The sequence below is a fragment of the Saccoglossus kowalevskii genome, chromosome 13, assembly GCF_978046115.1.
Source record: "Saccoglossus kowalevskii chromosome 13, keSacKowa6.1, whole genome shotgun sequence".
NCBI classification, from domain to species: Eukaryota; Metazoa; Hemichordata; class Enteropneusta; family Harrimaniidae; genus Saccoglossus; species Saccoglossus kowalevskii.
Window position 1 is genome coordinate 18,314,984 of NC_140653.1, and position 17,479 is coordinate 18,332,462.

At 37.0% G+C, this 17,479-nt stretch overlaps 1 protein-coding gene across 1 annotated transcript; it reads left to right on the forward strand.

Annotated features, from left to right (window-relative positions):
• Positions 1-7,406: 7,406 nt before the first annotated feature.
• LOC102802245 (prokineticin receptor 2-like) lies at positions 7,407-9,016 on the forward strand. The gene is made up of 2 exons (XM_085507336.1): positions 7,407-7,426; positions 8,299-9,016. The coding sequence occupies exons 1-2, from the start codon at positions 7,407-7,409 to the stop codon at positions 9,014-9,016; spliced, it is 738 nt and encodes a 245-aa protein (XP_085363462.1).
• The last annotated feature ends 8,463 nt before the right edge of the window (positions 9,017-17,479 follow it).

A 17,479-nucleotide genomic window follows, 5' to 3' on the forward strand; every position in this document is an offset into this window, starting at 1 on the left:
GACAAATTGGGCTACAAGAGGTAATAGCTAGGATTTTCAAACTTGGAACATAGGTTCCGCATGTAACCCACCTGTCATGGAAGTTTTCAGGTACCAAAGGTCTAAGGTCACATTATATATGTGTTTATTTTCACAATAAACTACCATAGAAATATCGCGATTGTCGTTCAAACACATGTTCCCTTTGTGATCCAACTACCAGCATGTTAAGGTCAAAAGTATATATGTGTATAAGGCCTATACTGTGTTGTGGTGTAAATATGGAAGGAATCTAGCCCAGGTTGGCATCTTCCCTGTGCTGTGAGTTCTATCTAGTTTCTGTTTTCAAATTCGTATCGTACATACTCATCAGTCAGCAGAAACTTCCATAATTTGGCTAAATCTTTGTGAATACTATTTATTGATCTTAGGTGGTGGAAAACATACCTGTTATTTGTAACGTGTTTGGCACTTTGGTGTTTTTAAGATATTAAATGGTTCGATCAGACGAAAACAGGCTAATTAAAAACAATTTGAAAACATCGTATTTTCCAACATCTTACTCACATTTTCTTGTTCACACATATAGATACGATCGCAAAATAAGATTTTGTTCTTCCAATAAACAGACCAACTTCAAGTTGGTGCTGGGAGAAAATGACAAGTTATATTAGAAAACGTATTGTGCGTGCGTTCAATGTAATTGCAAACATCGTGCCACTTTAAAACGTTCCACGAAACTCAAAGTTAATAAATTATATCCAACATGACATATACAATCTGTTTGCATATGTATATAAAACAGTCACAGCATCAAATAATATACGTATTTATATACGACATATAATATTCACGCAAGTAATATGGCGCAATGTAGGAGGCGTGATGTTTATTTTGCTTTACCATTGTTTTGTCATTTACCTCACATGGACAATTACCGCAGCACGAATATTCGCTTGATCACATCATATCGATAACATCATTATAAGTCATTTTGTTAGATTTATTACTTAAGTACACTTAAGTCAGCTGTTGTACTTTGGGCACAATACACCAACATTTGATATGATGTGTAGCTGTCTTGCCTGTGTTAGATAAGATAACAACCACTTAATCATAATCACTTTAAGCGAAATACTTGACACTAATTCAGAAAAAAACACAGAATATATCTGAGGTAGTTATCAGTTGATGGGATAAATATGTATGTGCAATTCAGACGTTGACACATAAGTGGAATAAAGTCTACTTTATTACTTAAGCTGCAAAAAAATATTGGCGTTTATTGTGTACTTACAATAACATTTAATCTTATCTCATGATTCCTAGAATAATGCCATCAATCAAAATAATATCGTGACGTCACTCAAAAAACAGATCATTTAATTGCAATATCAATACTAGTAGTATATACCAAGTTATTGATACTATATATGGCAATGCATTATGGGATAGAACTTCTCATATTGTATAAATTACCGGTTTAATACTGAACTAACTCAACGGAGGTGTGGGTTGCTATATGGAGCGGGCTACGAGATGATGAATCGGTTTGTTTAGGCATAGTTCCACTACTGAGCATGTTACTGCGCATGTAGGCAATGCATTATGGGATCGAACTTCCCATTGTATCCAATGGGGTAAATATCAAATTGAAAACTCACTAAATTAAATTAAATTAAATTAAGTTAAAATGTATTTAAATGTTTTAAAATTATTAGGATTCACATAAATAATAATATAATATAATATAATATAATATAATATAATATAATATAATATAATATAATATAATATAATATAATATAATATAAGATTTATCATCCCATGTCATCAAGCAAAATTTCAAGTTATGAAAAATTGAAATATTTTCATAACATTTCGTATACTTATGGCATTGACCTATACTAACAAAAGCACGAATAAGAATATATTTAATTTGTAATTCGGTCGGAACATCTTTAGTTGATATAATAAATCGATGTTGTAAAATGGGAGTGCTTTAAATAATATCCATTATCTCCGTTTTTTGATCTTCAGGGATCAGGTTCTCTTAGAATTTTGAAGTGATTACACTAATTATGTAATCTGTGACTTACAGGTATTTATCTCAGACAGTGGCGCCAGAAATATAGAATATATACATTTGACGCCAGACATCTTTGATATAACATCGCTCAACGGTTTTTTTTTTTCGTTTTTTTTTGGTTGCCAAAAAACGAATGACATTTCATCTGGGAGTAGGGAAAAATAAAGTGTTATTTCCATGTTTTTGTGCGTTTTCAGACAGTGTATTACACTATATCATGATAGTATTATGCACATAAGCATTATCAGGTTCATACATTATCACAAAGCATCATTGAGATCTGATAATATAGTTTATATAATACAAGTTTCTCTTGGTGTGTAGAAATAACAGTTTACCAAAAAACAAGTACATAAATATAAAACCGAAATATAAAAAGATAAATTTACACAAGGAAAGCTTTATGAATATAGTATGCAGCATTAATTAATGTACTCATGATATTAGTGAGTATCAGGTATATAAATTTGCATTTTTAATAATTTGTGATGGGCAGTTAATTTGGGAAAATTAGGTCTTGGAGAGAACTCCATTCGAAAATTTTATCTTCCACATCCTGTTCATGATTGGTGTTTTGGTGTGCGTATATCTGAGTATAGTCTAAATTGATTCTGCGCAGTGATATCGTTGCATTCGTCATCGTGTATTCCGTGTATACATGATAGTTCATGAAATATTTATTTGGATTTTCAAGCCTCAAGTGACTTTCCATGTTCTCCATATATTTAAGTTCATGTTTCTTGTGTTTTAGTTAGTCTTGTTAATACAGAAATCGGTGCCTAAAAGTTTTCGTTTTTAATACACTTGAGGTCAAGGACGCTAGGCGGATTTCAAAATATCGGAGTGGTTAGTATTTCAACATTTCAAACCATCAAAACTGTTATCGAACGACAAGTTGACAGGCATGGACACTTTTCAGGATAACTCTACACTTACTGTCATAACGTACGAATCCAAAAGTGCCGACTTGTACGGTTTATTTAAGAAACAGTTTTGTTTTCACTTCTCTGCTAAAAACAGTACTATAAACAGTGTGAAGAGTGACAAAATACAACTTTACGGAGAGGAAAAATATTGAAAAAGAATTAATTAAAAGAAAGTAAGCTGTCATCTCTCTCACAACACCCTGTTTTCTGATGCCTAATACATTTATTCACATTCGTATAATTTTTGTATAATTCGTATCCCAGTGATTTTAATGCTTACTATACATCACACAAATTTTAGTATCACAGGAAAACGAACCACGTCTCTTTCCCTCTCAGGCCCTCGGTATACGAGGTAGTAGTAGTACCCACGTAGTAGTACCTGCCAGTATAAACTTTGAGAGGGAATAACCTGGCAATATGCCATTTCTGTTACATTTATTTCCAATTCATACAATTTATTATCCCAAATCTCAAAATATTATTTATTCATCATTCAACAAGCCAGTGGCTTCATTAATTGATCAGTATAGAGTTGAAACGGGTGTGATAAAAAAATCATATCATATACCTCGTATTGCCCGACCTCGTAACGCTATGGGAATCCCGATGCGCGAGCCGTGCAATAATTTTCCATATCACGCCCGGGCCCCGTTTACCATATTTGGTAAACGCGTCTATTTCCTGGAACCACTTTCTGTTTACAAACAACGCGCGTAATTTGAGTCTGCGCCTCGATAACGGCTGACGATATTATTCAGTGGATGGGAAATATACCAAAAGGCCAGTTGGACTCATTATTACCCCGACGAAAGCCGGCATTCCACCACAACCAATCATAAAGATAATTGGTCACAAACCGTGTCAAGTTTACAGTACTACGATACTCACAGTCAGCTGGCATCGGTGTCGCTAGATACACCCAGCGACACCGATGCCAGCTGACTGTGACGATACTGTCTCCACGGAAGATCATCGGCGCATTTCAGATATTCTTAGTTGAGCTACGCCAGAATCTGGAACTGTAAACCAAACTGCTTCTTGTCAAGCAATTGTTTCTCGTTCACCGACTACAGTTTTTAACAACTGTGAAATCAACGTGCGGCTACAACATCAGCTCCAAGAAAACGCCCGTTGTCGGACGGTCAGTAAATGACCAACTTAGCTGGACTGTAGTGTTCATTCTTAAGAAAAAAAGTTTATAATGAGTTCGTATTTACTTACTACCGTTAAAATATTGTTATAAATTTACGTCAATTTGTGGATATATTTGGTGACATTCGTTTGTCTATTGTGTGAGAGATGTTGACGCGTTTGCGTCGTTTAGAATCCCCCCGTATAAATCCACGCCAGTAAAACGGCCCGTATCGAAACCCGGATTAAATCGAATAGGTTTTCTTTTAGGCCAGACGAGCAAAAAATAACATACCTAAAGACTTTTTTTTTCATATAAGGTATATGATAAAACCTTTATGGACTGGATACGGCTTTTGCTGCCCTCGATCGTACGGCTTACGCGCCCTCGCAAGCTCGGGCGCTTCCGCCGCACGACCTCGGGCCGCAAAAGCCGTATCCAGTCCATAAAGAATAATCGTAATTTCGTGCATAGAGTTTCAACATTTCTCGCAGACAACCGTTGACATCAACCCCTGAAACTCCACACACTAATAGTGAGGATGAATGATGAGAGAGAAGGGGGGTTTCGCAAATTAGTCTAGAGTACCATATGCATCCCGTGTTAGGATGTTATGATTATGTCTGGTAGTCAAGGCATTGACACATATACACATATGTTTCATTGGTTTTAGGGTGTACGTGATGTGTCCGTAGAACCATTGCACCGGTGTTGGTATACATACGTTCACTACACTGCCTCACCTCCATGTGATGTGATATATGCGTTAGTTTGAATATACGCGTCACTCCTTCCAGCTTTTAATCATAGTGACACTAGATTGGTATTGGACTTCATTACTGTCTTCTACATTGTATTATCATCTGGTCACATGACACTTAACAAATCAATCACAAGATTACGCTAGGCTACAGAAATACGTTCATCAACAATTACAACAGTCACTCAACAGTCGATCTAGTTTGCGATTAGGAATTTCAGAAAATATATGGATGATAGCTAAGTGCATTTTCTTGTAGCATATGATTCAATCAATCTGCAAATGGTGGCAATACAACTATGAAAAAGATTGTCCGAGTAGACACAATATGAAGCCTATCATGGTCCTGGCAGGGGTGTATTGAGAAGTTCGCATTTTTTAATAAATAGTATTCACTCATCACTTCCTGAAAATGTCATGGTTATTGTAGTCTTTGATTGCATTTATTTGGTGGTATCCAGTATTTTGTAGTATAGTAGTATAATAATTTGTAATTAACTCTTGTCTAGCGCCACTGAATACATTACCAACCAACAACCACTTTGATTATATTCACAATGATTATATTTAAATAATAACACATGCTTGTGAGGGTAATATCACGATTTGTAATGGTCATGAACAAAAGACCGAGGGCAGACAACAAATCGTGCTATTGCCCGAATAACCATGTGTTATTTATTTATCACGTCGAACAGACATCCACAATACACTACTACCATACATCACCCACACCCGCTCTCCCACAAAATAACAACACTTATATTTGAAAATATGCAATATTTTATTTTATCTATTATAACAAGTTTCACATTACTCAATAACATAATAATAATAATACATTGTTTGCTAAAAAAAACTGCGAAATACACTCAGTAAATGTTATTTACAGCCACGGGTACGGGTGTTTCGCCGGGCAGTGTGAATCACTCAATTTATCGTGTATAACATTTTTGAAATGAATTGAGAAATGCTCAAACGCAAGGTATTTGATCACTCTACAGATAAAAATGTCAGAGTGCCGTGAAGTGACTGAAATTACTTTCTCACTAAAGTACCACATTCATTCACACGTCACGCAGCTTTAGAGCGTAGAACGCGCCGCAGCGACCTCGGCTTTGTCGTACATTTTTGCTTCATATAAAACAATACCCTAAACATCAAAACAGAGTATCTTACTTAATATCCATTCTGGCACAACGTATAAAATTTTGCTTTTTATCTATGCTTTCTCTCAACCCAATTTGACAGCACTATTATACAAGCGTTGATCGCCATCGCTTAATCATCAGTTCACAATCTTTTTGTCAAAAAAAATACAATTTTCCAAATATCTCAAAACCGATAGTATAACCATATTTTCATAATCATCCTATTTTAGGTATTGATCAAAAATAAATCTCAAGCGTTTATTGCTAAGAACGTAATCACTGATCTGAATATTAAAATTTATTTATTATGTCTACGACGACAATCGGTTCGTCAAATAATATTCTTTATGGACTGGATACGGCTTTTGCGGCCCGAGGCCGTGCGGCGGAATCGCCCGAGCTTGCGAGGGCGCGTAAGCCGAACGATCGAGGGCAGCAAAAGCCGTATCCAGTCCATAAAAGTTTTATCATATACCTTATATGAAAAAAAGTCTTTAATTATGTTATTTTGTGCTCGTCTGGCCCAAAAGAAAACCTATTCGATTTAATCAGGGTTTCGATACGGGTCGTTTTACTGGCACGGATTTGACGGGGGATTCTAAACGACGCAAACGCAAGCTCGGGCGCTTCCGCCGCACGACCTCGGGCCGCAAAAGCCGTATCCAGTCCATAAAGAATATTATTATTTACGCAGGGAGCCATACAAGTGACAAAAGAGAAGGTGTACATAAATATATTTTAAAAACTATTAGTTTCAAAATTCTAAGTCTTAAAGCCAGCCTGACACTTCCACGATTTTGTGTCACGCATTGGCACGACTCAAGTCGTGCCAGTGCGCAAACTAGTCGTGAACTGGCGTGAAGTGTGCGTAAACACGTCGTGACACGTCGTGACTGCGTGCCATGTCGGAACGAGAATTTTGAAATGTTCAAAATTTTGGTCACGACAAAATTTAGCGACCGTGAACTATGCGCAAACTGATTGTGAGCTCGTGTTCACGAGTAGTTCAAGTCATGTTCAAGTCATGTTCACGAATTGGTGCGCATCGCAGCGTGGCCGTGCCTTCCCACTGACACGGTCACGTGTACTTCACGCATTGATGGCACGAGCAGTTCACGACTAGTTTACGCACTTCACGAACAGTTTGCGCATGACACGAGCAGTTCACGACAAGTTCACGAGCAGTTTACGACGAGTTCACGAGCAGTTCATGACTACTGCGCGACAGTGGCGCTCGAGTCGGTGCAGGGCTTCTTGGACACTGCTCGCCATTCCAGAGATCGCCAGCGAAGAGACACATGCCTAAAACAAAGCAGACACGAAGAAGAGCAAAGCAGAGAAGGCCAGAAGCTGCTGCTCTTCAACAATGGCTAGAGCAGCTGCCAGGTATAGGCATCTTCTCTTCCCTGCAATGATTGTGTCTCTGACATTCAGCATGTTGTCTCTTCCACAGCCAATCCAAAAATGACCAAGGGTTTTTATATGGCGTGCCCAAGTCGGCACGACACCGTCCGAATTGCGCAAACTCGTCGTGCCAATGCGGGAAGTGCGTAAACTATGCGCAAACTATGCGTGAACTCGTCGTTCCAGTTCGTGTCAATGTGGACACTGACGGGCACGCATTCGTGAACTCGTCGTGAACTTGTCGTGAACTATGCGTGAACAAGTCGTAAACAGTGCGGGAGCCTCCTAGTTCGTGCCCCAAAATGGCACGACTTGCCACGACAAAATCGTGACCAAAAGTCGTGCAAGTATCAGCCTGGCTTAAGGCACACAGCACGTTCGCAAATATGCGTTGTTCTTTATTTATACACTTCTGTATCAATTAGCTCAGTTAGGTAAGACATTATACTGTTACTGAACACTACGCAGACACCGAGTTTAGACACTATTAACGATAATTAGATATTCGATGTCACTGTACTTAAAACGAGTAGATATTGTGAGTGAATCTCGAGAGATCCAAACCTTGTTAGTCACTCAATATACACGTTAACAATGTAATCTGAAATTGTCCCTTGTGACCTGACTCGATTCTGGATTGAATAGCTGCGAATACTAGTAAAATGATAGCTCGATTATTGCTATATAAGCATACTTTCACTCTTAGTTTTCTAGTTCGAAATAACGCAAAATTGGTAATACATTTTCATTCGGCCAGAGTGTTGAATTACTATATCCCTATGTTTTACTGTCGGTATAGTAAGTGGAAGCCATTTTGCCGTCTCCTTATTTCTTGTGTATTTTTTTAATTGTAGATACTACGTGATTCACCATCCTATGAAGCCCCGATTACAGAAAAGAACAGTACTTGTGGTCACGCTTGGTACATGGCTGTTATCGTCCTTAGTAGCCTTACCTACGCCTTTATTTACAACGGTATCCAGTGGCTACGATAGAGATGGGCGTCTTATCCACTACTGTGGCGAATACTGGTCTAACAGGCTGGCCTCGAGGGCCTACATCGCGTTCCTCACAGTGACGGAGTATCTTGTTCCCATGACGATACTAACGTTCGCATACTGCAGCATTGTAAGAAAGGTCTGGTTCCACCAGATGCCAGGCGCCACCACCGGCCGCAATCGCGATATTGCAGGCGAACGCAAAAAGAAAACCATACGAATGTTGATTCTCGTGATGATCTTTTTTGGTATCTGCTGGGGACCTTATTACATCTACAACTTATTGATCCATTTCAACGAAGATATTCTGTCAGACGACAGAAACAACATGACCATGTTTTATATTGTTGAAAGCATCGCCATGAGCAACGGTCTACTCAACACCATTGTATATTTCCTCATGAATGATGCATACCGCAAGGAATGCTGGGACATGTTGGCAGTACTTTTCAAAGTCAAGAAAGGGCTTGCCAGAAGAGGAAACCTGAGTGTAGTCACCACCACGAGGACATCCGCAAGAAGTAGCTTTCTAAATACAAGAAATTCTCGGTTGGGTAGAGTAAACATTCACTAGAAAATGAATATATTAAATATACAAATATGGAACTATTCTATGAATACACATGAGAAATTGACTGCTAGAATAGTAATATATTCACAAATAAATCACATCATATCAATGGACAACTTTAATATGTCTTTACGATTAAGACAATATTTTTTTTCTAAGATTGTATTTGTGATCCAACAAATAAGCACGTTTCCAATTGTTTGCTTTCTCACAAAAGTAGATTGGAAATCAGGACACCGTTGACAAGTGAGACCATTACATCACTAACAGAGATATAGATGTCGTGGGTGAGTCCGGCACATACAAAGAGATACAAATTCCATTACAAGTTAACATTACAACTGTTAAACAGTTTTCACCAACATGAACCGTGTTTGAATAATGAAAAAAAAATACAGATCTTACTATTTAAACTTCAATACACTGTTTATTGAAAACGTGACACACGTACAATTGGCAACTTAGAATTAACGTTTCAAATCGAAATTCGTATTTTTCACTGAAATTATTAAACTGGTTGTTATGGTTACATAAAAGTCCAAATAAATTAAACCATATAACAATATTAATATGCAAAATTATGTCAACAAATCATATAATATAATTATATTTGCATATTTATAATCATGTATTTAGATTCATGTCGTTTGCACGTGACAATGTGGAAAGAAATTATTGCTAAGGAGATTGAACCAATCCGATGTTATTAGATGTGTATATTTATACTTGTTGAAGTTTCTGTGTCGATAGAAATGTGTGTGTATATCTGATCGTATCAGTATCTCAGGTAGCAGATTCTATGTGACGCGTGTCCTCCATTTACGTGATATTACGTCATGTCTTTTTGGAGGTACATGTATAATGATTTCAGTGTTTGTGTTGAATTGTACGAAACACTTTGCAATACTGTATTTACAAAAAAAAAAATTTCTCGAACATTATATCCTGCACCTACTGTTTACCTAGATATGACAGGTTTCAGTCTTTCAGGGACTCAATTGTTTATCTAAATATTCGGGTATTTATTAATGCATTTTGCTATATGGTGTGAGTACTTAAAAAAGAAACGTGTATATTGATATTTTATGCAAAGATTTTGATGTTTTTTTTTATTATGCACACAGAATAAGCGATATGTAACTACTACTTTGTCGGTGAAAGTAAAATTCGATGCTATGCGTTCGTGGCAACCTGGCAACAATCTAATTTATCATCGTGTATATTAGCTAATGTGTGATCCTGCGACAAATCTACGTATCGAATGACAGTAAGGCACTTTAAGTCTACATTGGTTATAGCAGAATGAATAAAAAAAGTAACCAATTCTGCAATTTGCGCCCTCTGTGGTTTCAACAAATGGAGACCAAGAGACCAAGTTTACAGCGTTTATACTTTTTATTCAGTTTTAGTAGTCTTCCGTCAATAAAATATTCGATATATCCTAAATTACGAACGACTGCACAGAAAGAAAAGGTTAGCTATATGAACGACATAACTCACAACTGTTTATTTTTAGGAAATCGAAAACTTTCATCGCTAGAGATCAAAGGTATATTAAACTGACCTAATTCAAGTTTCTGCGGTGTGAAGGTTGCTGTTATTTGTCTTACCTTTAATCAGCATGGTTCATATATACAACATTTTATCTACATTCCAGAAATGTCAAATCAATGAGATTGTCATAATTTTAAACAATAGTAAACCTATGTACGAACTTTTTATTCATTCGAAGATTTTTATCACTATGGGCGGTTAGCCACTTCGAAGGTGGTTGGTTTGATCACAATCGTTAGTATTATAATTATATAATTAGTAATATAGTTTTCGATTTTATTGACTTATTATTTGTTATAACACTGATCTATTCTTTTCAATGTTAGTGTTCACGAACATGTTTTTGTCATGATTTCAGAGATTTTTTCATGTTTATCTCTTTAAATAATAATAATAAATATTATACATCTGTCACCGTAACGTCATAAGTTACAGCGTGCCGTAATTTTGTGGTATTTTACGGGGTATTTTCATCCTACCATATTAGGAAACGCGAATTCCAAATCTGGAACAATTTCATGCGTAAGCGTTCTCTAATAATAATAAAAACAAACATGGCCGCTCCGCGCGCGGCCCCAGGGTTGACCCGACCCCACACAAAGAAATATACTAAATAGGTTCTAAACTTTTTTTATTTCGGCATTCCCGTGATGCACTCCTGGGAGGAAAAGATGTATAATAATAATGTTATTGCGAGGATACTGCACGTCGCTCGATACTCTTCGTGCGTACTTTGCCGTTTCCTCCTCCTAATAATAATAATACTTTCGTTTTACCCTCGAATAAATAAAGCAGCTAATACATAACGCAAAGCAATAGTGTGTGAAAATACATCAAAATTCTTACCCATCAACCTCTTTAATTTTAATAGTAACATTATCAGCTGATTTAATATGTACTAACAAACGCAGACAGAAATGGATACTTGTCACCAAACAAACTACTCTCTGATTGGGAAGCCAATCAGTCAGAATCTTGTAAGTATCTTTGCACTGAGCCCAGATCTGACGCTTTGCGTCAATGCTCTTAGAGTTTTCATTCCAAATCAGCTGTGATCAGCAAAACGAGATTTTACAGAACACGATATCAGGACATGAATGTGAGGGTGATGGAAGGGTAAACCGAATAGTTAAAGGGCGGTAGTCGTCCCGCTGCGCATGTGCGACATTTGTGTTGATAAACATTGATTTTCCCACAATCCAATGCGCTCTTCTAATTGACATCATAAGTAATGTAATTAAAGCTTGGTAACGTCTCAGTTTGTACTCTCTGATCTGCACAACAGTCAAAGTCGCCATCTTTGTTTATACGAGACCCATATATCTCGCGCATGCGTGGCGCGACGACTACCGCCCTTTAATAATAAACGACACAATACATTAAATTTCTTAATGTAAAGCAGTAAACAAAAATTGCATATATCTTGTTTACAGAGCGGTAATTTTGTCCACTGTTTACTTCCACGTTGCATTGCACATATGCTCAGGAACATGCTTTAGTGTACTGCTTTCAGCATTCCTCCTTCAGGCATCTTCAATAATGAATTCATTCGCAAATGTGGGTGACCGTTTTATTTTAATTTGTTTGTGAAAATGCAGTCCAGGCTAGTATACCGTGCATACATGGACAGCCATTTTAAGTCATTAATGGGAGTTTAAATTGTATTTATGAGAGAGGATGCGAGGGCCTTTATCAATACAGTGCTCGATGACGGAGTGTGGAAGGCATGTACTGATACAACTCTTTGACATGTTATCTATGTTTCACGTGCACATTAGGCTCTGAAAACTGAATGTACTATATGTGAATTGCAAATCAGCACGATTTTATGAATACTAAGTCTTGTTTCTGCTGTATTAAAAGAAATTGCATGAAAATGTATATAAAGTTCAAAATTGGCGTCTGTACTGTCATGGAATTATTTAGTTACTCGGACGTTCGTATAATTTCGTGTATATTCGAGAAACGTCGCTCACCCTGGAAACATACGTTTCGCGGGAACATTGCAATCCATATATGGAAATAGTACGCGTATGATTTCTTTTAGCCTATTACGGGCTGACTTTGAAGTCACATGATCGAATTTATTATTCGCTTAGCTTTTCTTTAGTAAGCGTGTGTTGTAGTTTTGAAGCAGTACGATGCAAAATACAGTTCTTTGCCGTTTTATTCCTAAATGGTGTGTGTCTTCATTGATTTCGTCCCCGTTACCATTCCTCGACGGATGGGAGTGTTCTGGTTGCTTGTGGTAGTCAAAGCGAGAATTTTGTTAGTGTTGAACCGGTGTTGTCCGTGAGAGTCGATATCGACCATTGATTTGGCGCGAACACCGTCAGTTTGTTACAGGGTGATATAATTTGTGAGAGACAGTCCCTGAATTACTCAAATATTTCTCTTACATTGGTGGCAGCGAAGGTGGGATTGATGTCTGGTGAGTTTTGTTGTTTGTTTTCTATTCATGCTACCGAATCTTTGTTTTTTCAACGACTTTGTCACCGATAAATTGCCGTAGTGATACGAAACTAGAAACTGACGGTTCTTTTGATATTGGTCGACGTCACGGTGTTTTGTTGAGGTTTTACGGGCTGCATTTAACCTGTGTGCTAAACTGATTTTCTTGTGATCTTCTTTGTATTTGCTGTCAGTTTTCATGCTGTCGAGTCGGTAAAACTGAGCGCCACAATTCTCTTCTGTTCTTGATCAGAGAAAATCCAACATTTGGATTCTGATAGCATCTTTCACTTCATTACTTCTATGCTATACGTGAGTCAGTGGTGCCGATCGAATGGCTGAAAAGACAGTGTTGGTGGGTAGTGACGTTGCATTTAATGTTCCCGATTCTGGGATAAATATGAGTACTCCGTTATCTGGCAAGGAGAGGGGGAGTAATAAACTTGAAAATTGGCGACAAACTTTATTAGAGGATCAGAAACGGCTCGAAAATGACAATGCTGAATTAAAGAAAGCTTGGGAGTCGTTTCATTTGTCCGAAACTACGTCGACGGCTTCACTTGTTCAGAATACTGACAAAAATGGCTGTATTCCAAAATGGCGGGAACATGAAAGTCCCGATAAGAGCGGGTTATTTTTAGATCAACGTAGTGTTGTTGCTAAGCAACCCAGTGAGACGGCAAGGGCGCGTTTTAGTGACGAGTTTACTTCCGCCAAACATGGAGAACCTCTGTTTAAAATTAGAGACATAATCTAACAATTAACATTATTCTGTTCGCTCAACCACTTCTCCTTCAAAAGTTTCAAAGGGCCACGTACCGTGTGCCCAAAAATCAACTCAAAGGGGCTAAAACCCAAAGTATCTTGTATAGCATCCCTCACCGCAAAAAGTAAGAAATGTATACCTTCATCCCAATCTCTTAAGAATTCCAAACAATAAGTTCTAATCATATTCTTTAGAGTTTGATGGAACCTTTCCAAACACCCTTGTGATTCAGGATGATACGCACTTGACAACCTCTGATCTATATTCAGTTCTACCATAATTTGTTGAAATAGACCTGAAGTAAAATTAGACCCCTGGTCTGATTGAATACATTTAGGAAATCCAACACAAGTAAAAAACTTTGTTAAAACTTTAACTACTGTTCTTGTTTTTATATTACGCATGGGAATGGCTTCAGGAAAGCGAGTGGATGCACACATAATAGTTAGAATATACTCATTACCAGAACGAGATCGAGGAAGAGGGCCAACACAATCGATGATAACATGTGAAAAGGGTTCATCAAAAGCTGGGATAGGCTTCAAAGGAGCTGGAGATATCTTTTGGTTAGGCTTGCCAACAACCTGACATACATGACATGAATTACAGTATGCAGAAACATCTCTTCTAAGCGTTGGCCACCAAAAGTGTCTCAAGATGCGTTCATGCGTTTTATTAATTCCCAAATGTCCAGCCATAGGACTATCATGTGCTATAGAGAGTATATCATTATAATATTTTTCCGGTAGCACAATTTGATAAACACTTTTCCAGCTTTCATCGACTGCAGCATTAGGTGGCCTATATTTGCGCATAAGCACACCACTTTGTAAATAAAAGCATATAGCGTTTTGTTCTCTCTCTTTCAAGGTCAAGGCATTCTTATAATATTTACCAAGCAATGGATCACCTTTTTGTTCTAATATCAGTTGTTTGCGACTTACTGCGTCATCCACTTTACTTTCACTGAGTAAAGATATCTGCAATAAATGTATTGTTCAGGTTAATTTCAACACTCAGAATTTGTTTGTTTATCTTTTTTTAACATATTCAGTTTACTCATAGATCGAGTTACAACACAAGCAGGATACAGTTCATTCTCAGTCTTTGTCATAATTATCAGTTACAACAGGTGTACGAGTGACTATTGGATTTGGAAAAACTTTACTTCCAGCCAAGTCGTTGCCCAACAACATGGACACTCCCTTGACTGGAAGTTCTGATTTAATACCTACGGTAAACCTCCCAGAAACTAAACTAGAATTAAAATTAATCTTGTGTAAAGGCACTTGAATTACATTCATATCAATACCTTGTACTAATGCATTAGTATCTGTGGAACTAGTTTCATCAAAAGGTAATGTTCCCTCCAATATCATACATTGAGAACAACAAGTATCCCTCATTATTTTAATTGGTATTTGTTCTGAATTCTCATTCAAAGAAACATACCCATCCAGAACAAACTGTTTAAGTTCTTCATTGACCGTGTCTGTTTTAACATTATCAGAGACTTCTCTTGACTTTATATATTGGGTGACCGAATAATTACGCGGTTTCATTGAGACAGTACAACCTACAGTAGAAGACGCTCCCTTTCTTGCCTCTTTAGCCTTTAAAAAGTAACATTGTGACATTACATGATTATTTCTTTTACAGTAATTACAAGTAACCGGCGGCTTGAACTGATTTTCTTTGCCACCTGTAGCTTTATTTTCTTTGCTTTTAACATTAGGCTCCACTTGAGCTTGATTATTATTATTATTTTTATAAGATCTATTATTTTGACCAAATTTATTGGGGCCATTCCTATATCCATCATTTGCTTTAGTCATGTTTAAGTTATGGGTCAGGGCATATCCATCAGCTTTGATGGCAGCCTCATGCAAGGTTTTAATATCCATCTCTGCCAAATGAGATTTAATATCACAATGGACACAATTCTTAAATTCCTCAACCAATATAAGTTGTCTTAAATCTTCGTATTTCTCGTCCACATCTTTTGAATTGACCCAACTATCGAACATTTGTTCCTTTACCCTTGCAAATTCAACATGTGTTTCACTAATCTGTTTTTTAGTTTCTCTGAATTTCAATCTACAGTATACGCCTCTGGGACTAGCTCGTAAGCATCTAACACTACCTTTTTAACAATGTCATATTTAGTACAATCACTTAAAGACAGAGCCGAGTAGACATCTCTAGCTCTACCCACAAACTGACACTGAACCAATAATGACCACGTCTCTTTGGGCCACTCTAAACTGGTAGCTATTTTTTTCAAAATGAACAAAAAAATTATCAACTTCATGTTCTTCAAACTTAGGTACAAGTTTCATACATTTAGTGGGGTCAAAATATGAAGCACCCTTAGCAATGCCAAGTCTATCAAGTTTTTCATGCTCCAACCTATACTGCAATTCCAATTCCAATTTTCTCATTTCAATTCTTTCTGACATTTCTAATTTTAGTATTGATATATCAGGTTTATGTGGAGTTTCATATTCCTGTTCAGTCTCCTCCATAGGAATCTCGCTTAAAATGTCATTCTCAACTAAATATTTAGTTACTAATTTTTTTATTTCCTGTTTTTTCATACCATGTTTAACGTTTATATTTTTATACTGACCTAACGCAAGTAAATCATCTTTTCGTAAATCAGACAATGACTCCCATGTAATATTATCAATGAACTCAGCAGGGTCAAATATAGCCATAGTTTGTGTTTCCAAGCACTATTAATATAATATAAAATAAAATATAGAACAATTCCCGTATCATTTATCACCCAATTTAGCGGTTACATCCCGGACGAGCCCCCATTTGTCACGATTTCAACTATAAGCCAAGGGTGGACAAATTCCCCTATTTTTCTCGGGTTGGACTATTACCAAATAATGACACAAATGTATGGGATATTATATTTTACTTTCATTTATAGTACTTGTAAATAAATTAACAATACGGCCATAAACATATAATTAACTTACACCGCTCAAACGCATAAATAAAGTTACATTACAAGGATATGCTCTAAAATACAGGAAATAATAGGGTCTACTTATCAAATAAATGTCAAGTACATTTCAGCTGGTCCGAATGGCGTACGAGTCTTCACCACGTGGCCGGTCTTTGTTGTATCACGAAACTTGCAGAGCGACGTTCCTTTGTCTTGATATTGCGTACAGGTAAGGACTTCGGGCGGCACTGACGAATTTCGCGGATCACTGAAACGACCTGAAACAGAAGACACCTAAAACAAGCTCTAAATTCAAGAAAGGGAAACAAGAGGAAAATAAACCACACACGTCGACGGTAAATCAAAAAGTGACCAAAACCCCCAGCTTTCTTACGCAAAGCATTGTGGATTCAAAAACGCCATCAACGGCCAAAACCACATTTAATCAGACACAGTGGAGGGCGCTATTGAATTGAATTTCTAAATCAAAATACATTTAAATCTGTTTGTAATATTTTATATTTAACTTGAGCCATACATAACACCCTCACCCATAAAAGGAAAGGTGGGAATCTAACATTTTCAGCTTTTCACATTCAACTTACGCAATATAATAGGTAACTTTCCAAGTACAATATTTATATATCTCTGGATAGAGCATCGGCAAAAACATTATCTCTTCCTTTAATATGTTTAATATCCAAATTGTATTCTTGTAAGGTTAAACTCCATCTGA